The 22,512-nt window shown below is 45.9% G+C and overlaps 1 protein-coding gene across 3 annotated transcripts; it reads left to right on the top strand.

Annotated features, from left to right (window-relative positions):
• Positions 1-341: 341 nt before the first annotated feature.
• On the top strand, positions 342-22,039 carry prkab1a (protein kinase, AMP-activated, beta 1 non-catalytic subunit, a). 3 transcript variants are annotated; one of them, XM_080208718.1, is made up of 9 exons: positions 342-447; positions 6,526-6,600; positions 7,466-7,668; positions 8,168-8,334; positions 9,763-9,856; positions 10,751-10,865; positions 15,751-15,884; positions 19,047-19,115; positions 21,538-22,039. In XM_080208718.1, exons 3-9 carry the CDS (start codon positions 7,495-7,497, stop codon positions 21,613-21,615), a joined length of 831 nt encoding a protein of 276 aa, XP_080064844.1. In that variant the 5' UTR covers positions 342-447; positions 6,526-6,600; positions 7,466-7,494; the 3' UTR covers positions 21,616-22,039. The 3 variants fall into 3 exon arrangements, with proteins under 3 accessions (XP_080064844.1, XP_080064845.1, XP_080064843.1); XM_080208719.1 differs by having other exon boundaries at positions 7,462-7,662; XM_080208717.1 differs by having other exon boundaries at positions 7,462-7,668.
• The last annotated feature ends 473 nt before the right edge of the window (positions 22,040-22,512 follow it).

The raw sequence follows: 22,512 nt of genomic DNA, 5'->3' as shown, positions 1-22,512 counted from the left end.
CTTCAGGGTGATTATCATCAGAGTAATAAGCCCTCAGGATGATTATCATCAGAGTAATAAAGCCTGAGGATGATTATCATCAGAGTAATAAACTCTCAGAATGATTATCATCAAAGTAATAGACGCCTGTGTGGTTCTGATTAGAGCAATACCAGCTCAGTGTCTGTTTATCTGCACACAGTAAGAAGTCTCACAACACCAGGTTAAAGTCCAACAAGTTTATTTGATAGTTTGGTGTTGTGAGACTTCTCACTGTGTTTACCCCAGTCCAACGCCGGCATCTCCACATCGTATCCGCAGACTGACTGTCCGGCCCTGGATCAGACGGTTCATTGTTCCGGGGGACGAGATATTTGGACGGACCGCTTGGCCGATTCTAATTGGTGGGCCGGGGAAGCTGTGTTCCGGTATAAACAATCCGGGGGGAGAGACCCGGAACGGCAGCGGGTGAGTGACCTTCAGAGCCCCGGGGCTAAGCCGGGGGTTGGCCAGAGACCCCGCGGCTGGGCGGGGGGCTGGTCTGGGGGAGGCCGCGGCTGGGCGGGGAGAGGCCGGGGGTCTGGTCTGGGGGAGGCCGGGGCTGGGCGGCCGCTCTGTCCCACGGTCCCTCATCCCGGACCGGGGGGGGGCGGCTGTTGTCTTTCTCCAGGCCTCTGCTGTTTGTTCTCTCTTCGCTCTCTTGACGACTCTGGCTTATGTTTAAAGTTTTTTTTTATTTGTGTCACAAGTCGGCTTACATTAACACTGCAATGAAGTTACTGTGAAAATCCCTGAGCCGCCACACTCCAGTGCCTGTTCACTGGGGGAGAATTTAGCACGGCCAATGCATCTAACCAGCACATCTTCACCCAATCCATGTAAAACAAAAGTAAAATTTTCCACGTCTGATATACTCAGAGGGTCAAGCATCCTCTGTGGATTGGGTTTGTCTTCTATCTGTCCTCGTTCAGAGGGTTGGCTGCATTATGAGTAACCTTTCTCTGTTGGTTTCCACTGTCTTCTGTCCTCACTGCCTGTCCCACAGGGAAACCAGTTCACATTCTGAAGTTATTAGTTCTCCCTTGTACACATTTACCAGTGTTGTACCTTTATATTATCTTTTTCCAAACACTCCCCTCCTATTCACGTGACACATCCAAAATATAGGGGTGTCCTTCATATCACTGCCTCAGAGTAGGTCCTCAACACCACTTTCTCAAGCACCCACTCGTTTGCCTGTTTGGCCACCCACAATATACATCGTATCCATCTGAGGCCAAACATTTCAGATGCTCTTATTCAAACCTCATCACTTTTCTTGATGGCTCAACTTTCACAGCCACACGTTGTCACCAGCCACACACAGGCTTTCAGAAGATGAATTTTTGTTGTAATTGAGATGCTGTGGCTACTCCATACTCTTTTCAGTGAATTCGTAACGTCATGGCCCTTGCTAAGTCTAGCTTGAATTCTCTTAGCTTCTGCATCTTACGTCTTAAGGGAGGTGATGGTCTAGTGGCATTATCACTGGACTATTAATCCAGAAACTTAGGTCATGTTCTGGGGACCCGGGTTCAAATCCTGCCACAGCAGATAGAATTTGAATTCAATTTTAAAAAATCTGGAATTCAGAATCTACTGATAGCCACAAAACCATTGTCGATTGTTGGAAAAACCCATCTGGTTCACTAGTGTCCTTTAGAAAAAGAAATCTGGCACCCTTACTTGGTCTGGTTTACATGTGACTCCAGAGCTACAGCAATTTGGTTGACTCTCAATTGCCTTTTGAAGTGGCCTAGAAAGCCATTCAATTCAAGGGACATTAGGGATGGGCAATAAATGCTGGCCCAGCCAGCAGCGCCCGATTCCTGTGAATGAATTATAAAAAAAAATGAGTGACCCAAGCTAGTGGAAGCGATCAAGCTGAACTCTATTATCAGGATCTTGCAGGTCTTTCCACCCAGCCCCATTGCCTTTGTCCTATCGATGTTGATCAGGGGATCACATAACTGGTCAACTTGATCAAGATGATCCACCAACTCCTGTAGTTTCTCGACTGAATTAATGAGCAGAATAATGTCATCAGCATATTGAAGATTCAAAACTCACCACCTACCAATCAGCGACCCACCTTCACATTCATGAAGTGTTTCTCTCTCTCCACATTCCTGCTCAGGTGCTGAATAAATATAGTGAGAGGACACACTCCTGTCTTGCATCCTTTTTGACGCAACCATTCTGATAGGGTGCCGACAACTCTGACCCTAGTTTGTTGTTTGCAATAAAGCTTGGCTGGCAAATTGATTCAATGTGGCTGGTGTCTCATTGTTGTCAACCAGAGCTTCCAGCAGAGACCAAATCAAATTCCTTCTCAAAGTTAATGAAGCGCGTGTATATTTGCTGCTGGTTTTATTGAACTTTACGCATTATGATTCTAAGTGACTTGATTTCTGCTTCATCTTCCACTTCAAAATCTAGCTAGCTCATTAGCAGCCTTCTTCTCTCTGATCCAGAATGACCCTGAACAAGATTTTACTAGCGTGGGAGATCAAAACAATTGTCCTATTATTTGAGCATTGTTTCAGGTCTTCTCTCTTCAGAGGTGGGATAAAGGTAGAATCAGCCCAGTCCTCCGAGCACTTGCTGCTCTTTCTCAGTGACAAACATTTTCTATACATCTTGCCCTGCTGCAATTCTCTTCCCATCTTAAGCCTGTATATTGTGTGAGCCCATGGCCTTAAGGCTGGCCTGTCTGATGAATGACTCACTATCTCAACTTGAAGTACAGGAGGCTCACATTCAACCTGGCTTTTAAATTCCAGTTCACCAACGCCTTGCAAAGGTACTCACGATTTTCACGCCATCATGTATCCGTTTTCTTCGCTTCCATTTTATTTTTACCAGAAACTTGTTGAATGCCATGCAGGCATGGTTGAAACTTTTTTGTGCAATTGATCAAACTGTTTGGAAAGTTTTCTGTATATTGCCTTTCTAAAATCTCCACTCTTAATTCATCACACATGATGTCTGTGTGAGTCTGCATGGATTTCCTCCACATGTTTCAGTTTCCTCTCTCAGTCCAAAGGTGTGCTGATTAGGTTGATTTGGCTATGCTAAATTGCCCCTTAGTGTCAGGGAGCTAGCAGGATAAATAGGTAGGGTTATGGGAAAGGGCCTGGCTGGGATTGTGATCGATGGGCTAAATGGCCTCTTTCTGCACTGTCAGGATTCTATGATTGTGTCATTTGGCTGTTTTTCTTATCCATGGCTTTCTTTGAATTCCTGCCTTTAAACCTTCGTAACAATCTATATCATTTTCCCTCTTTGCCCCTCTCTTGACTTCAGTCAGGAAAAAAGTCTCCTCAGATATCAATCCTTTCTGTCTCTGTCTGCACAAATCTCAAAGAAATCCCACAACACCAGATTAAAGTCCAAACAGGTTTATTTGTAGCAAAAGCCGCAAGCTCTCGGGACAGCCTGTCCCTTTGTCACGTGGCTGGTCTTGCAGAACGCCCAGCCACCTGACGAAGGGACAAGCTGTCCCGAAAGCTGGGATGAAAGCGCTTTATCTGAATGCACGAAGCATTCGGAATAAAGTGGATGAGCTGGTGGCGCAGATCGACACAAATGGATACGATCTGGTGGCCATTACAGAGACGTGGCTGCAAGGTGACAGGGACTGGGAGCTGAATGTACAGGGCTATCAAGTGTTTAGGAAGGATAGGCAGGAGGGAAAAGGGGGGGGTGTAGCTCTGCTGATTAAGGATAGCATCAAGGTGGTAGCAAGGGATGATATTGGAGCCAAGGAGCAGAAAGTGGAATCGTTGTGGGTGGAGATTAGGAACAGCAAAGGGAGGAAGACGCTGGTGGGTGTCGTCTATAGGCCCCCGAATAATGATCTGGAGGTGGGGCGGGCTGTTAACGCGCAAATAAGTGCGGCGTGCAGGAATGGGACGGCCGTAGTTATGGGGGATTTCAATCTGCATATTGATTGGTCGACCCATGTTGGACACGGTGGGCTCGAGGAGGAGTTCTTGCAGTGCTGCCGGGATAGTTTCCTGGAACAGTGTGTGTTGGAGCCGACGAGGGAGAGAGCTATCTTGGATCTCGTGCTATGTAATGAGGCGGGTAGAATTAGGGACCTTGCGGTGAAGGATTCTCTTGGGGAGAGTGATCATTGTATGGTGGAGTTTCTGGTGCAGATGGAGGAGGAGAAAGTGGGTTCCCGGACACGCGTACTTTGTTTGAATAGAGGGGAGTACGGTAGGATGAGAGAAGAATTGGCGAATGTGGACTGGGGGAGCGCGTTGGAGGGAGGGTCTGCTGAGGAGCAGTGGAGGATCCTTAAGGAGATCTTTCTTGGTGCTCAGCGGAAATTTATTCCGATGGTCAAAAAGGACAGTAGAAGGAGAGGTAATAAGCCGTGGATAACGAAGGAGGTGAAGGAAAGTGTTAAATTAAAAGTGGAGGAATTTAGAGTAGCTAAGAGTAGTGGGCGAGAAGAGGATTGGGAGAGGTTTAAATGTCAACAAAGATTGACAAAGAAGTTGATAAAGAAGGGTGGGAGAAACTATGAAGCTGGGCTAGCGCTTAATATAAAAAAGGATAGCAAGAGTTTTTATAAATATATAAAAAGGAAGAGGCTGGCTAGGGTGAACGTTGGTCCTTTAGAGGATGAGAAAGGGGACCTAGTGGTAGGGGATGGGGATATGGCTCAGGTATTGAATAACTTTTTTGTTTCTGTCTTCACGGAGGAGGACGTGAATAATTTGCCGGGTGTTAGTGATGGAAAGGTGGTAGGACTGGAGGGTCTTAATGACATTACTGTTACTAGAGAGGCGGTGCTCGACAGACTGGAGGGGGCTGATTGTGGACAAGTCCCCAGGACCGGATGGAATGCATCCGAGGGTTCTGAAAGAAATGGCGGAGGTGATAGTGGATGCCTTGGTGGTTATTTTCCAGACGTCGCTGGATTCCGGGGAAGTGCCGGAAGATTGGAAAACGGCTAATGTTACGCCGTTGTTTAAGAGGGGTGCCAGGCAAAAGGCGGGGAATTATAGGCCGGTTAGTTTAACGTCTGTGGTAGGTAAAATGTTAGAATCCGTCATTAAGGAGGAAGTTGCGAGGCATCTTGAAGGCAATTGCTTGATAGAGCGGACGCAGCATGGTTTCATTAAAGGGAAGTCGTGTCTGACAAATTTACTGGAGTTCTATGAGGATGTGTCTAGGGCGGTGGATAGAGGAGGGGCGGTGGATAGAGGAGAGCCAGTGGATGTGGTCTTTCTGGATTTTCAGAAGGCGTTTGACAAAGTACCTCACGAGGTTATTGCAGAAGGTCGAGGGACATGGAGTTGGGGGTAGGGTGTTAGCGTGGATAGAGGATTGGTTGTCAAATAGGAGGCAGAGAGTGGGGGTCAACGGGTGCTATTCGGATTGGTGGATGGTGACTAGTGGAGTGTCCCAGGGGTCGGTGCTGGGGCCTCAGCTTTTTACCATTTATATAGATGATCTGGAGGAGGGAACCGAGTGTAGGGTGTCGAAATTTGCAGATGACACCAAGATTGGGGGAACGGCAAATTGTGCGGAGGGTGTGGAGAGTCTGCAGAAGGATCTAGAAAGGCTGGGCGAATGGGCCAGGAAATGGCAAATGGAATTTAATGTTGGCAAGTGTGAGGTGGTCCACTTTGGTAGGAATAATGGTAGGAAGGACTATTACTTACGGGGCGAGAAACTGCAGCAGGCGACGGTGCAGAGGGACCTCGGTCCTTGTGCATGAGTCGCAAAAACCCAGCTTGCAGGTGCAGCAGGTGGTCAGGAAGGCGAATGGGATGCTGGCTTTCATAGCGAGGGGGATTGAATATAAAAGTAGGGAGGTCTTGCTGCAGCTGTATAGGGCATTGGTGAGGCCGCAGCTGGAGTACTGTGTGCAGTTTTGGGCGCCGCACCTGCGCAAAGATATTTTGGCCTTGGAGGGAGTGCAGAGGAGGTTTCCTAGGCTGATACCGGAGTTGAGGGGGTTGAGCTATGAGGAGAGGCTGAATAAACTAGGCTTGTACTCGTTGGAGTTTAGAAGAATGAGGGGAGATCTCATTGAGACGTATAAGATGATGAATGGGATGGATAGGATAGAGGTGGAGAGGCTCTTCTCGCTCAAAAAAGACAGTAGGACTAGGGGGCACAGCCTCAAGATAAAGGGGGGGCGGTTTAGAACGGAGTTGCGGAGGAACTTCTTCACTCAAAGGGTGGTGAATCTCTGGAATTCTCTGCCCATTGAAGTGGTGGAGGCTGCCTCGCTAAGTATTTTTAAGACGCGGGTTGATGGGTTTTTGATAAGAGAGGGGATTAAGGGTTATGGGGAGAGGGCGGGAAAGTGGAACTGAGCAGCGACAGATCAGCCATGATCTTGTTGAATGGTGGGGCAGGCTCGAAGGGCTAGATGGCCTACTCCTGCTCCTATTTCTTATGTTCTTATGTTCTTAACTGAAATCAGGTGATCACTTTCTTGGCCGTTTGATGCTGATAATGTCCTTTTTCCTTTTCTTCCAGAAGCACATTTCCAATCCTACTCTGGTGAATCAACAGGCGACGCGGACCTTGGTTCGCTGAGTGCCATCTGAGCTGGTAAGAAATCTGCTTTGTATCTAAGGTTCAGGTAAATAAGATGATCGGCCTCTTGTCTTTCCATCTCACAGTGAGGAAGCCATCCTCCACTTATATTGGACATCTGTATTCCTTTTGACACGGGTTGCCTGTTGCCACTTCAAGCATGGTCATAAGCCCAGTCAGTGACCAGAAAATTCCACTGAATCGTAGAATCCCTACAGTATAGAAGGAGGCCATTCAGCCCATCAAGGTTACACCGACAACAATCCCATCCTATCCCCATAACTCAAAATTAGGGTCAATTTATCAAGGCCAATCAACCTAACCTGCACATCTTTGGAGTGTGGGAGGAAGCCCTCATAGACACGGGGAGAATGTGCAAACTCAGCACAGACAGTGATCCAAGCCGGGAATCAAACCCAGGTCCCTGGCTCTGTGAGAAAGCAGTGCTAACCAATGTGCTATCATGCCACTCCACTGCTGTCCAAGTTTTCACCATCCATGTTAGGCAGCTGTTTGGAGTTCCTGTTGAACCTGTCTGCCTTGATTAACTCCTTAGCTGGTACTTCAGTCAAGACTTTCACCAGTGATGGCAGAGCCTGAACAAGTAACCCCCTATTTCCAGTTGTTAAACCATTCACCCCATTGAGCTTCGAGTTGGATTTTTGAAAAGGATGTGGAGAGTGAAACAGAATGAATGTTTCAGACTTGCACCCTTTCTCTCTATTTTCCTCCCTCTCCGTTTCCCATTTCCCCACCACCCCTTTTCCCTCCTCTTCTCTCCCAGCCCCCTACCCAACAGTAACTGTTGTGCCCAGTGACTAATTGATTGCATTTTCCAAGATTGACCTTTTTTTTCACTCTTTTTGTTTGCCTCAGTTAGAAATTTGTTGGTGCTCTGAGAAAGGAAAGATGGGAAACACAAGCAGTGAACGTGCAGCGATGGACCGCCAGGGGGTTCATAAGCCCCCTCGGAGGGACAGCACTGGCAGCGCGATCCATACCAAAGAACACGATCGGCCAAAAATTCTGATGGACAGTCCAGAGGATGCAGACATCTTCCACGCTGATGAAATCAAAGTAATGGTATCTTTACAATGGATTCTAGTGTTTATCCACTCCTGGTGCTGCTATCTGCACTGCTGTATAAACTAGTCTCATTCCAATTTGCTATGTGTAACTTGTCCCAAAGGTCTTTGAGTCTGGGTAATGAATCTGGGTAATGAGCCTGGGGGAGAACAGCAGACTAAAGTCAGCATGTGTGTCCTTTAAACAGTGTACACTGAGTAAAGGTTGACAGCCAAAAGCTTGCCTGATTTATCCCTCCCTTATAGCTTGGTGTTAAGACCAATGGTTTCACTGTTACTGCCTCTCCGATTATTATCAGCTCACACACTGAGGTTGGAATGTGGGACCTTCCCACTGCATGGCTCACTACTGTTTGATTTGGGCAGTTGGATTTTTCCCTGAACTGTTGTAATTTTCCTCATCCTAAATGACTTGAACTATAAAACGAATTGGAGAAATATGGTGTTAAAAAAGCCAGTATCTGAATTACGATTCAGCGTTGTCTTCTGTTTTCCAGGCCCCAATGGAGAAGGAGTTCTTTGCCTGGCAGCAGGACCTGGAAGTTTCTGACAAACTATCCAAACAGGCTCGTCCAACAGTGTTTCGGTGGAAGGGGGGTGGGAAGGAGGTTTTCATCTCTGGATCCTTCAATGGGTGGACCAACAAAATCCCACTCACCAGAAGGTAGGTGTTCTTTGTAACCTTCCGTGAGTTTTCTCATTATCAGCTTGGCACGAGTCCAGGTTGGTATCTCTGATAGACTACCAGGCAGCAATGTACACTCTGTACAAAACAGCCTCAGATTGGGGGAAAGCAGATATTAACATGCTACTGAAAACTAACACACTGCTTATGGTAAGCTTAGAGCGAGTGTTTGCACACAGTATCCACACAGTGTTTCCTTGCGGTAAGGCACATTCCTAAGCTATTGGAGTATCTTTCATTGGTAAGTCCATGGTTGTATTTCAATAGATTAAAGAATAAGAGACATAAGTATATTGCATTGCTTAATGCAGGTATATTGTAATATATAATGAACACAGTAGCAGACACTGGGTATATTGTATTACATAATGAAAAGAACAACAGGCACTGGGTATATTTTGTTTGTTGGTATAGGTAATGACATGGATATGTGGTATTGGTGTACAGTGACAAATATTGGTTCACGTACAGAGTGGGACACATGGGGTTATGCTGTTTTGAATGCGTATTGGTGTGCACTGGGACATTTTGGACAAAACTCACAGTTACAGACGTAGACGTATTTAATTGGTTTGCATATACAGTTTTGTACAGGTAAATGTCATTGTTTAGTGTACACAGTGATGTAAACTGAGGTGTGTAAATATATATAATATTGGATAGCAGATGCAGTAACAGTCAAGAATATTTTTCACTGGAATGTATGCAGTGATTAGATACAGACAGGGTGTATCTATTTGGATAATGTACACCAAGGCAGAAAATCCAGAGGCTTGGACTAAGCTATTGGAGGATATTTCATTGCTAAGTCCATGGGTATATTTCAGTACATTAAAGAATTAATTGTACTAATGCTCCGAGACAGCAGTTCAAATCCCACCAATGGCAACTACTGGAATTTAAAATTCATTAATTAGATAAATCTGAAATGAAGTTAATCTCAGTAATGATGATGGTGAAACTACAGGATTGTGACAAAAACTCTTCTGGTTCACAAATGTCTTGTTGGGGATTCCTGTACAGTGGACAGTTATGAAACGTATTGTTGAAGTCTGTGGACACAAAGGTGTGTTATGTCTGAGATTATATCTGGCGCTGTGAGGCAGCTGTGCTAACCAGAGGGTTCCACCAGTCTACTGGAGAAACCCCTACAGAAATCCCTCGAGTGTATCACCATCTGGACATCCCACACTGGAATGAGGGAGGGAAGGTCTGTTCCTCACCACCAGAGGGCATGAAACTTTCTGACAATCCAGCCACATTCAATGCCAGGGTTAGCCAGAGAGACTTTTTAAACAGGTGGAGTGCGGTGTGTTTCCTACACTGTCCACTGCCTAATTCACTGCATAGGAGGATATTACGTACTGACCACAGTTAACTTTCTTCTCTCCCTCTCTCTCTCTGCAGTCACAATAATTTTGTGGCCATTCTGGACCTCCCAGAGGGTGAACATCAGTATAAGTTCTATGTGGATGGTCAGTGGACCCATGATACATCAGAGGTATAAGATGGTGTTGACATACTGCAATTTTAGTTTCTTACTTTGACATACAATGTACATTTGTTTCGTTGCATGTGTCCTGATACATGTAGACGTAATGGTGTCCTGTGTCCTAACCACCTTTACAGGGTTGGGGCTGTAATGAGCCATGTTTATGACATGGGGGGAAATCCCTACAGTGCAGAAGGAGGCCATTTGGCCCATCGAGTCTGCACCAACTCTCCGATAGAGCATCACACCCAGGCCCTATCCCTGTGACCCCACATACTTACCCCACCAATTCCCCCTAACCTGCACATCTTGGGACATAAGGGGCAATTTAACATGACCCACAGTCCGAAGATGTGCAGGAAGAATCTGGAGCACCTGGAAGAAACCCACACAGACACTGGGAGAACTTGCAAACTCCACACAGACAGTCACCCAAGCTGGGAATGGAACCCTGGTGAGGCTAATCACAGTGTCCGTTCTGATGGGGGAATTGTAGAAATAATTCCTGATGCCAGCCTTTTTGTCTTCTAATGTGAAGAGATTCCCAAGTGTATCTTGTGGGCCTGGAGGCAGGAAAAGACGAGTGGAAAGCAACGCTGTGCTGGGTCTTCTGGATTTGCTTCCTGCTAGATAAACCAGAGGACCTCATTCCCAGAGCAGGAACTTACTGCCCTTGCAATTACTATCTGTCTACAGAGCAATTGGACATGGAAAACAGGCTGTATGATGCAGTGAATGATGCTGGGCTTGGCACTGGACCATGATGTGATTCCTACACGAGGAACACACGCTAGCATGGCAAAGATGATGGTGTCAAAGGCCTCTGATGTCTGGAAGTGGTAACACTGGAATGTTCCACAGCTGTGATTCCTAACAGTTGTAATATGTGCTGCTTGTCCCCAGCCCGTTACCACCAGCCAGCTTGGTACCATCAATAATGTGATCCAGGTGACTCGGACTGATTTTGAAGTTTTTGATGCCCTGATGGTGGATTCACAGAAAAGCTCCGACATGTCAGGTGGGTCACAAGTACAATGTGTAAAATGTCAATAATAACAGAGTCATTGAATATGGTCTTAGAATCATTTGTCCCATTCATGTTTATGCTAACTCTTTGGTAGAGGCTCCCAATTTATTCAACTCCCTGCGCTTTTCCTATGGCCTTGTAACGTTTTCCCCATTAAGTATTTAGCAAGTGCTCTTATGAATGTTACTACTGCATCTGCTCCCACCATCCCTTTCAGGCAGTGCATTCCAGAACACAGTTCACTATTTGGAAAAATATAAATTTCTTCAAGTTGCCTCTTGTTCTTTTGCCAGTTGATGGAAATTTGTGTCCTTGGTTAGCAACCCTTCTGCTACTAGAAATAGTTTCTCCTTATTTACTTCTTCAAAACCCCATTCATCGCTTTGAAGTTTCTGTCAAATCTCCTCTTAACCTTCTTCCCGAGGAGAGCAACCCCAGCTTTTCCAGTCAGTCCATTTAACTGACCGCTATAAATGTCTCCTGCGTCCTGTATAATGTTCATAAAGTGTGTGGTGCCCAGAATTGAACATGCTACTTCAGTCGAAGCCTAACCAGTGTTTTATCATGATTTAACGTAACTTTCTAGCTTGTGTACTCTGTGCCTCTTTTAATAAAGCCTAGGATCCCATGTGGTTCTATCATGAGCCATCCACCACCATCAAAGATTTGTGTACATACAGTCCCTGGTCTCGCTGTGCATGGAAACCTCTTTAAAAATGTGCCTTTCCATTTATACTGCCTCGTCTCATTCCTCTTACCAAAATCACTTCATGGTCCTCTCTGTTAAATTTAATCTGCTCAGTTCACCTGCCTGTTTATCCTCTTAATCCTCTTAACTATTCTTGTTTCATCTGCAAACTTGAAATTGCACAAGTCCAGAGATTCGATATATATCAAAACATTATCATCTAATAACAGATACACCGCCTTCTGATTCACCTCCACTCTCAACACCTTGGCCACTTTTGTATGCATGCTGTCACTATCCCTTTAATACCCAGTAGCTTTAATATTGCCACCACGTCTGTTATGTGACACTTAAGTACGTGCACATCAACCACGTTCATCTCTGATATCAACCTTACCTGTTGCTTCATCAAAAAGCTCAGTCAAGTTAGTCAAAGGTTTACCTTTAACAAATCAGTGCTAACTTTCACTTATTAGCTCATGCATTTCCAATTAATTTGTTCCTCTAAGTTTACCCACTGCAAGCTGACCAGCTGGTATTTGTTGGTTCATCTCTTTATTTTATTACCACTTGCAATCCTTCAGCCCTCCAGCACCACTTCTATGTACAAGGAGGAATAGAAGATTGTGGCCAGATTCTGCGTTTCCTCAGTTAGCTGGAAGGGGAGGTGGCAGCGTAGTGGTATTGTCACTGGACCAGTAATCCAGAGATACAGGGTAGAACTCATGGGACCTAGGTTTGAATCGCACTGCAGCAGATGGTGAAATTTCAATTCAGTAAAAATCTGGAATTAAAAATCTAATTGTCGTAAAAATCCATCTGGTTCACTGATCTTCTTTAGGGAAGAAAATCTGCCTTCCCTACCTAGTCTGGCCTGCATGCACATTGACTGAATGCCATCTGAAATGCTTAATAAGCCCATTCAGTACATGGGCAATTAGGAATGGGCAATATATCCTGGCCCTGCCAGCAATGCCCACATCCCATGAATGGAGTAAGCTAGAATTTGGGACTGTCAAGGTTACCAATATTTTAAGTGCCTCCTTTTTTATCTATTTTTCTCGTATCTAATAATATGATTGTCTCCTTTATTACTACATTGACAGCATTTTCTACTAGACTGGAAACAGTAGTAAGTTACTCAGTTGATACCTCAGCCATGCCCCTTTTTTACAAAAAAATCTCCTTTTTGATACCTAATCAATCCCATTCTTCCTTTGTCTATATTTTTACAATTTATATGTTTAGAAAACATTTCTGCATTCCCTTTTATGATAGTTGCTTATCTTTTCTCATGGTCTCCTTTTGCCCCTCTTATCCTCTTTTAGGTATCTGCTGTACATTCTGTTTCCTGTTTGATTTTCCATTGCATTATGAAGCTTACAATTGTCATCAGCCTCCTTTATCTGTTTCATTTATAACTTCGATAGCTTTAGTCATCCAGAGAGCTGTAAATTTGGATGCCCTGCCTTTTCCCTCTTTTGTTCTGTATTCAAAATAGGCAATAGGATAGGCACCAACACCACCTCCACGATCATCCTCAACACCAGTGCCCCATAAGGCTGTGTTCTCAGCCCCCTACTATACTCCTTGTACACCTATGACTGTGCGGCTAAATTCTCCTCCAACTCGTTTCCAAGTTTGCTGACGACACCATCGTAGTGGATCAGATCTCAAACAACGATGAGACAGAGAATCTGGTGAACTGGTGCGGCAACAATAAACTCTCCCTCAATATCAGTAAACGAAGGAGATTGTTGTTGACTTCAGGACTAACGGAGAACATGCCCTTGTCTATGTCAATGGGGACAAAGTGGAAATGGTTGAGAGCTTCAAGATTTTAGGTGTCCAGATCACCAACAACCTGTCCTGGTCCCCCCATGCCAACACTATAGTTAAGAAAGCCCCCCCAACGCCTCTACTTTCTCAGAAGACTAAGGAAATTTGGCATGTCAGCTACGACTCTCACCAACTTTGACAGATGCACCACAGAAAGCTTTCTTTCTGGTTTTATCACAGCTTGATATGGCTTCCACGAGGTATGGCTCTTTTGCAGTCCAAGACTGCAAGGAACTACAAAAGGTCATGAATGTAGCCCAATCCATCACACAAACCAGCCTCCCATCCATTAACTCTGTCTGCACTTCTCGCTGCCTCGGAAAAGCAGCCGGCATAATTAAGGACCCCACACACGCCCCAGACATTCTCTCTTCCACCTTCTTCCTTCGGGAAAAAGATGCAAAAGTCTGAGGTCACATACCAACCCACTCTGCTGCTGTCAGACTTTTGAATGGACTTATCTTGCATTTAAGTTGATCTTCCTCTACACTCTAGCTATGATTGTAACACTACATTCTGCTCTCTCTCTCTCGTTTCCTTCTCCATGAATTGTATGCTTTGTATAGTGTGCAAGAAACAATACTTTTCACTGTATTAATACATGTGACAATAAATCAATTCATTTCTGCGATGTGAGCATTGCTGGCAAGGCCAGCATTTGTTGCCCATCCCTAACTGCTAGAGAATCCCTAGAGAAAATGGAGGTCATCTTGGTCACTGCAGCCCATCTGGTATAGTTCAACCCACAGTGCTGTTAGGAAGGGAGATCCAGGATTTTGACCCGATGTCAGTAAAGGATCATAGTTCCAAGTCAGGATGGTGTGTGAACCGGAAGGGAACTAGCTGCTTTTTACATCCAGGTAGTAGAGGTCACAGCTTTGGAAGATGCTGTTGAAGGAGCTTTGATGAGTTGCTGGGGTACATCTTTCACACTCTGCTACCCTGTACCCAAACCATTTCCACTTTGGTGGTCCTCTGCTCAATTACTGTTTTGCCTACCAATTTTTGATTTCAGTTCACCTGCCAGATCCCTTTTAAAGTCAACCCTCTTCCAATTAGAATCTTTATGTTCAATTGTCCTTTGTCCCTTTTCCATAACTATTTGAACCCTGATATTATGATCACTATTTCCCAAATACTCTCCCACTGAAACAAACTTCATTTGCCCCACTTCATTCCTCGTTCTGCTAGAAACACACTAATCAATAAAGTTCTCTAGTACACATCCCAATAATTACTCCCCTCTCCTTGCCCCTCACCTTGTTACTATCCTGGTCTATATTTGTATAATTGAAGTTCCCCACTACCATTACTATATAAGTTGCCTGAAAATTTGCTTTTCCTTGATTCAAATTCTGGACTTTTTTATGTTAATTTTTGGGACATGGTGTTCACTGGCTAGTCCAGCATTTATTACCCATCCTGTTGCCCTTGAACTGAGTGGCTTGCTAGACCTTTTCAGAGGGCAGCTGAGAGTCAGTCACATTGCTGTGGTCTGGAGTCTCATGTCGGCCAGACCAGGTAAGGATTTCCAGGGAAGGACACATTTCCTTCCCTGAAGGACATTAATGAACCAGATGGGTTTTTCCGACAATCATTTCACGGTCATCAGTGGATTCTTAATTCCAGATATTTTTATTGGATTGAAGTTCCACCATCTGCCATGATGGGATTCGAACCCAGGTCCCCAGAACATTAGTTGAGTTTCTGGATTAATAGCCTAGCGATAATACCACTAGGCCATTGCACTTCAGTGGTTTATTTAGTCAATACTGCCACTGTCCCTCCTTTCCTTTTTCCTTCTCTCTCCTGAAAGACTTGTAACTAAGAGTATTAAGTTCCCAATCCTCCCCTCCTTTGATCCCGGTCTCTGCAGTTCCTATCATATCACAGTAAGAAACCTCACAAAACCAGGTTAAAGTCCAACAGGTTTATTTGGAATCACCAACTTTAGGAGCGCTGCTCCTTCACTGCACTCCACAATGAAGGAGCAGCACTCCGAAAGCTGGTGATTCCAAATAAACTTTAACCTGGTGTTGTGAGACTTCTTGCGGTGCCCATCCCAGCCTAATGCTGGTATCTCCACATCACATCGTATCATAGTTCTATGTGGTCATTTGTGTCTGCAGCTAGCCAGTTTTATTTACCATGTTCAGTGTATTTACATGCAGACACTAACTGATCTTGGACTGTTCTGCATTTGTACCTGTCTAATCGCCCTATTTGTGCGCTATTCTTTACTCCCCTAGCCCTGTGTACACTTTGTTTCTGCTCTCTAATTTAGATCCGTGCACAGCTTCTGTCATTCATGTCAGTGCTGGTGTAATTGAGACAATTAACTTTCCTCAGATCTATCAAGCTCTCCCCCCGGCCCGTATCATCAGGATCCTTACGTGTACAAATCTGAGGAGAGGATTAAAACACCACCTATTCTGCCACCACACCTGCTCCAGGTCATTCTGAACAAGGACACAGGCATTTCCGTGAGTAAAAACCACTGCCCCCTTTCATTCATTTGCAGTGATGGGATATTTGAGTCTGTAGATGTGGATAATCCTTTACAGTAGCAATTGTAGATGAGTTTTAGCTCAGTATTGCTGGGTTTGCTTAACAATCATAATCTGATGGATCAGCTTTCTACCAGATATCCTAGTTACAGACCTGGATATCTGGAGTAAATGTGTATAGTGCGCACGGTGACACAGTGATCAGCATTGCTGCCTCACAGTGCCAGGGACGCAGGTTCAATTCCAGTCTCGGGTCACCATCTGTGTGGAGTCTGCATGTTCTCCCATGTCTGTGTGGGTTTCCTCCAGGTGCTCTGGTTTCCTCCCACCTCCCAAAGATGTGCAGCTTAGGTTGATTGGCCATGCTAAATTGACCCTAGTGTCAGAGGTTTAGCAGGGTAAAAATATGGGCCTGGGTGGGATTTTGGTCAGTGCAGACTAGATGGGCCAAATGGTCTCCTTCTGCACTGTAGGGAATCTATGTCTAGTTAATACACAAGCCAGTGTCACTAAGCCTGACGCTATGTGCATGAGTCTCACTGCGCCAGAAATTAGGCCTAGGATCTTAACTCAGGGCCACAATGGGAAGAGATGGTTAATTGCAGAATAGTCCTCAGACACAAGGTGGTTAGGAGGCGATCAGATTCCAGATTGCATCCAGACCTGTGGAGGCCTAGTCTTTCCCTATGGGGCCCAGAGGCACAGCTGTACTTCCAACAAAGGCCTCTTCTTGCTGACTGATCTTCTCCTGCTGTGGAAACTGCAGTGACTTCTCCACTTTGACTCAACATGCAGATTGAATATCGATGGAATGACTCACATCACCAGGATGTCCTAAAGTATCATAGAATCCCCACAGTGCAGAAAGAGGCCATTCGGCCCATCAAGTCTGCACTGACTCCGAGAGAACATCCCACGCAGGCCCTCCCCTCACGCCTATCTCCGAACATTGGCCATGGCTTGTCCACAACCTACACAGCTTGGGACTGTGGGACAAAACCAGCGCACCTGAGGAAATCCACGTAGACACGAAGATTGTGCAAACTCCACACAGATAGAAACCTCAGGCTTGAATTGAACCTGGGTCCCTGGTGCCGTGAGGCAGCAGTGCTAACCATTGTAGTGCCTGTTTTGAAATGTCATCACTGGAGGAAACGTAACATTAACATACAGAGGGATCTGGGCGTGCAGGTCCACAGTTCCCTAAAAGTGGCAAGACACATAGCCAAGCTGTTTTAGAAGGCTTATGGCACGCTTGCCTTTATCAGCCAGGGCATTGAGTACAGGAGTTGGGAAATCATGTTGTGGCTATGTAAAACCTTGGTTAGGCTGCGTTTGGAGTATTGCATGTAGTCCAGAAGGAAATGGAAGCTTTGGCAAGAGTGCAAAGAAGGTTTACCAGGATGTTGCCTGGTCTCGAGGGTGTTGGCTATGAGGAGAGGTTGAATAAACTGGGATTGTTTTCACTGGGAAGACAGAGGCTGAAGGGAGACCTGGTGGAGGTCCACGAAGGCATAGACAGGATTTTTCCCAGGGTAGAATGGTCAATTATAAGAGGGCACAGGTTCAAGGTGAGAGGGGGATGTGCAGGGGAATTTGTTCACACAGAGAATGGTGGGTACCTGGAACACGCTGCCAAACATGATGGTGGAATTAGCCACATTAGCAACATTTAAGAGACATCTAGATGGGTCCATGAGGGAGGAAATAGAGGGATATGGACTGAGTAAGGGCAGAAGGTTGTTTTAGTTTAGTTAGGGCATTATGACTGGCACAGGCTTGGAGGGCCGAAGGGCCTGTTCCTGTGTTGTACTTTTCTTTGTTATTTGAAATATGTCCTCACTGTTCACTGAAAGAAGCAAGTTAGAATCGATAACAGTGAGATCTTGGGTGAGCTTAACCTACTCGTCTTCTCTCGTGGGTGGCTTATATCATCACCCCCCTAAACCCTCCTCATTATTGTCTGACATTGTCCAGTGTTATGAATGTCTGCATTTGCACACTTAAGTAATACTATGTATGTGTACTGAGTATAGTCTGTGGAAACCGGATATCTCCGATTGTGTGCATGTGTGACCACTGAGCTTAACCTGTGTACACATGCAGGGCATTGTGTGTACGAGCTTGTGTCTGTTTACGTTTATTACAGGTGTGAACATATGAACCAAGTTGCCACATGCTAAATCCATCCTGCAGTCTGTATTCTAATGTTTGCAAGTGTCACTTTGATTTCTAATCCTCCAAGGACATTCTGGAATCATTCCATTGTAACTTAAATAGCTGAACAATCCGACCATTAAATTCACAGAATCCATCTATTATCTCACACACGAAACCGTGATCCCATTGGATCCTTTCATCTATTTGCAGAACCCAGGATTTTGGTTTCGTTTTTCATTCAGCACAGCCATAATCATTTTCTGTGTGAACTGGGGAACAGTTTTGTCCATCGCTGAGTTAGCATTATCTACAATACCGTCCTCTCCCACGTTTGAAAAGCTATGAAGCAATCGTTGTACACTTGCCAAATCAGGAATTATTAGAGAACAGGAGTGGCCCATTATCCAGAGCAATGCTGCAGCTGCTTGCCGTGATATCTCCACCCCCCACATCCCCCGAATACCAACGCTCTGACCCGCAGCCGCCTCCCCTCTCCCCCAGAGCTGTCTGCTCTGACCATCCCCACTTCTCCGGAGCATTCAACTCTGATCAACTCCCCCCGCCTGCCCGCCCCTCCTCTTCCTGTGTGCTCTGACACCCCCACATCCCCAGGAACTATGTACTTTGACCATCCACATCTTCCCTGGGTGCTATCTGCTCTGACCTAGCTCCCTGAGTGCTGTCTGTGTGCTCTGAGCATCCCAGGCACTGCTGCACACCCCCTCCCCCCACTCTCACCCCTGGAAGGTGTCTGCTCATTCTGGCTCAGTATCCAGTGAATGTTTTGAACCTACCCAGAAAGGCTTGCATTCTCTCTGCTCTGTTCTGATTGCCTGTGCTGGACTAGGGAGCTGGTAAAGTAAATTTAGCTGCTGAGTGTGAGAAGGGTGTGAGTCACAGCACTCTGATAATCAAGGTTAGAGAGCAGGCTGTTGTGCAGGAGGCCTGGTTCTCAGCCTCTTCTCTTTACTCTTACAGTGTGATCCTGCATTGCTGCCGGAACCAAATCACGTCATGTTGAACCATCTGTATGCTTTGTCCATTAAGGTCAGTATTGTGCCATCTATTTAACCCATCCACTTACTACGCTTACTGCTGTCTGCTCACTTCCAGCCTCCCCTTCATTCATTTCCTATTCCTCCTTTCATCCTGTAACGCACTGTCTCTTTCCAGATAGTTTGTTCTCGGGGAGCACTGGACATGCGGATGTCCGGTTACAAGTTCATCAGGAGAACCAAAGTACTTCAAAATGTCTCTTTATTTAAATATAAATCTCACTGTGTGGTGCCAGTGAAAACATGTTTTGTTTACGTTAATCTGACAACTCATAATGTAAACTAAAGGAAAAATTAGATTTATTAGTCAAAATCTTTGAAACCTGAAGACCACAATCTTTATTGGTCTCTTGATAGCTTGACTATTATCATAGAATTCCTACAGTGCGGAAGGAGGCCATTCAGCCCATCAGGTCTGCACCAACACTCCGAGGTGCACTCTACCTAGGCCCACAGTCCCCTGTGGACCATGTATTGATCATGGCCAATCCCCCTAGCCTGCACATCCTTGAACTGTGGGAGGAAACTGGAGCACCCAGAGGAAACTCACGCAGACATGGGGAGAAAGTGCAAACTCCACATAGACAGTCACCCAAGGCCAGAACTGAACCCAGACCCCTGGCACAGTGAGGCAGCAGTGCTAACCACTGTGCCACCGTGTCCCCCCCCCCCCACTGCAGTATTGTGCAAAATTATGAGGGATATGAATAGGAGAGATAGGAAGAAACTTTTCCCCTTAGTAGATGTGTCAATAATCGGGGGGGGGGGGAGTAGATTTAGGGTAAGGGACAGAAGATGTAAAGGGGATTTGAGGAAAAACCTGTTCACCCAGAGGGTGGTGGGAATCTGGAACTCACTGCCTGAAGGGTGGTGGAGGCAGGAACCCCCACAACATTAAAGAAGCCTTTCAAAGATCACTTAAAATGTCATAATGTACAAGGTTATGGATCAAGTTTTGGAAAATGGGATTAGAACAAATAGATGCTTGATGGCTGGCGCAGACATGATGGGCTGAAGGGCCTCACACTGTGTTGTAAAAATCTGACTCTATTCCAATGAACCCAACTAATCAATTTTAGATTATGGAACTGACTCATATTCCATCGTTTTGAGTTCTGCCAGTTGATCTAAGGCATGTTCTTTTGACAGGTTTGGTAAAAGAAATACTGAGAGATTTTGATAAACCTCTCCTATCCCACTGACTCCCTCATATCACCATTCTATACCAGACTCCCTCATATACTTAGCTTCTCCCATTCTATATTTCATCCACCTTCTCCTCCAGTTTGTACACCTTTCCCATTGTACACGCGTGCGTTTTGCTTTTGTTATTTAATGTGGAATTTAGAATCCCTTCAGTGCTGCTGGAGGTCAGTTGGCCCATCGAGTCTGCACCAACCGCAATCCCACCCAAACCTTATTCTCATAATCCCATATATTTACCCTGCTAATCCCCTGTCACTAAGGGGCAATTTAGCATAGCCAATCAACCTAACCCGCATATCTTTGGACTGTGGGAGGAAACTGGAGCACCTGGAAGAATCCCACGCAGACATGGGGAGAACTCCACACAGACAGTGACCCAAGCCGGGAATCGAACCTGGGTCTCTGGCGCTGTGAGGCAGCAGTGGTAACCACTGTGCCACCATGCCACCTCTGACTCAGAAGATCAGAGATTTAAAGCTTCAACTGCAGATCTTTAGCGTCAAAGCTGCTATTTTTTGCTGCACTGTTTGCATACGGCATTAAACTGAGGCTTCCTTTAATTGTTCAGGTGAACAGAAAAGTTTCAGGCACATTTTGGAGAAAAGCAGGAAAGCTCCCAAACGTCCTGACCAATACATCATCCGTCAGGCAAACCACCTAAACAGGTTCATTGCTTATTCATCACATTGCCGTTTGTGGAATCTTGCTGCAAGCATATTGACTACTGGATTTATTTATTCATCTACAATCACACATCAATAGTCCTGTATCTGTAAAGTATTTCAGGACATCCCACAGACAGTGACAGTGATAAGTGCTCCTCCTCCACCCTCTCATTAAGTGACTCACTGCAGCTTTCACAGACCTGTGTCCAATTCTGCACAATCTCCTCTCTCTCATTTCTTATTCTTTCCACCACCCCCCCCCCCCCCCATTTCTGTAGTCCACATCTCCTTTTTGATGCTTTCTGTTCGATTCTACACCTTTGCATACATCTCTGATTGGAGTCAATGTCGCTGAATGAAGCTTAACACTGAGCACTTTGCATTGTCTGAGAAAGGAGACCATTTAGTTCACATCCAAACAGATTCATGGCCCATTGCCAGAGGTGATGTAACCAGGTACCACAGTGCCTAAACCCATCCTTTTTTAATTGTCCAGTGACAGAGTTGGATTTCTGTATTGAAAGTATTTTGAATTGTTCACAGGATGGTGTTATGGTGCTGAGTGCCACACATCGCTACAAGAAGAAATATGTCACCACTCTCCTCTACAAGCCCATATGATCCCTCAAAGCGACATTCCGCTCTCATCCGATCAGGAAGCTGCATTTCCTTCTGTAATCACTCTCCACTCACCAGCTATTGTCCTGGATGTGCTCAGGAAGATTGAATCGGATGGTAATTTCCAGAACCCTCTTCAGCGATTGAGAACTTGCTTCACTTGTTGCTTCCTGATTAGAAAAGGGAAATCAGTAATCTAAAGCCAAGCAAAGCGCTCTCCTCCTGGTCCCTCTCACTCAAGCTAGTTCCTGACTGTGAATCCATGCCCCCTTACTGCAGCATGTCTAACTCTGTTTTACCAATGTAAGAGTTTCTTCAGCCTCTGATCAGAGTGCTCTGTTGTTTCACAGATCTTTCGTGTGAAGGAGTCTCCCCACCCAGAATCACTCCACCCACCCAACCAGAATCACCCAAACTCTCCCCACCCCACCCCACCCCACCCCACCCCCCCTCCAACCAGAATCACCCAAACTCTCCCCACCCCACCCCAACCCCCCACCAGAATCACCCAAACTCTCCCCACCCCCCCTCCAACCAGAATCACCCAAACTCTCCCCACCCCCCCCTCCAACCAGAATCACCCAAACTCTCCCCTCCCCACCCCCCCTCCCCTCCAACCAGAATCACCCAAACTCTCCCCACCCCACCCCCCCTCCAACCAGAATCACCCAAACTCTCCCCACCCCACCCCCCCTCCAACCAGAATCACCCAAACTCTCCCCACCCCCCCTCCAACCAGAATCACCCAAACTCTCCCCACCCCACCCCCCCTCCAACCAGAATCACCCAAACTCTCCCCACCCCACCCCCCCTCCAACCAGAATCACCCAAACTCTCCCCACCCCACCCCAACCCCCCACCAGAATCACCCAAACTCTCCCCACCCCCCCTCCAACCAGA

Source organism: Carcharhinus amblyrhynchos, chromosome 20 (genome assembly GCF_965287045.1).
Source record: "Carcharhinus amblyrhynchos chromosome 20, sCarAmb.v2.hapA, whole genome shotgun sequence".
Taxonomy (NCBI): domain Eukaryota; kingdom Metazoa; phylum Chordata; class Chondrichthyes; order Carcharhiniformes; family Carcharhinidae; genus Carcharhinus; species Carcharhinus amblyrhynchos.
This window is presented reverse-complemented; position numbering and strand designations above follow the sequence as displayed.

What these genes read in the sequence shown, in the direction of transcription:
- prkab1a (XM_080208718.1), top strand. Translation starts at nt 7,495, where the DNA reads ATGGGAAACACAAGCAGTGAACGTGCAGCGATGGACCGCCAGGGGGTT. An exon ending in AAAATCCCACTCACCAGAAG is followed by an intron (nt 8,335 to 9,762) that starts GTAGGTGTTCTT and finishes CTCTCTCTGCAG; the next exon opens with TCACAATAATTTTGTGGCCA. An exon ending in GAAAAGCTCCGACATGTCAG is followed by an intron (nt 10,866 to 15,750) that starts GTGGGTCACAAG and finishes AACTTTCCTCAG; the next exon opens with ATCTATCAAGCTCTCCCCCC.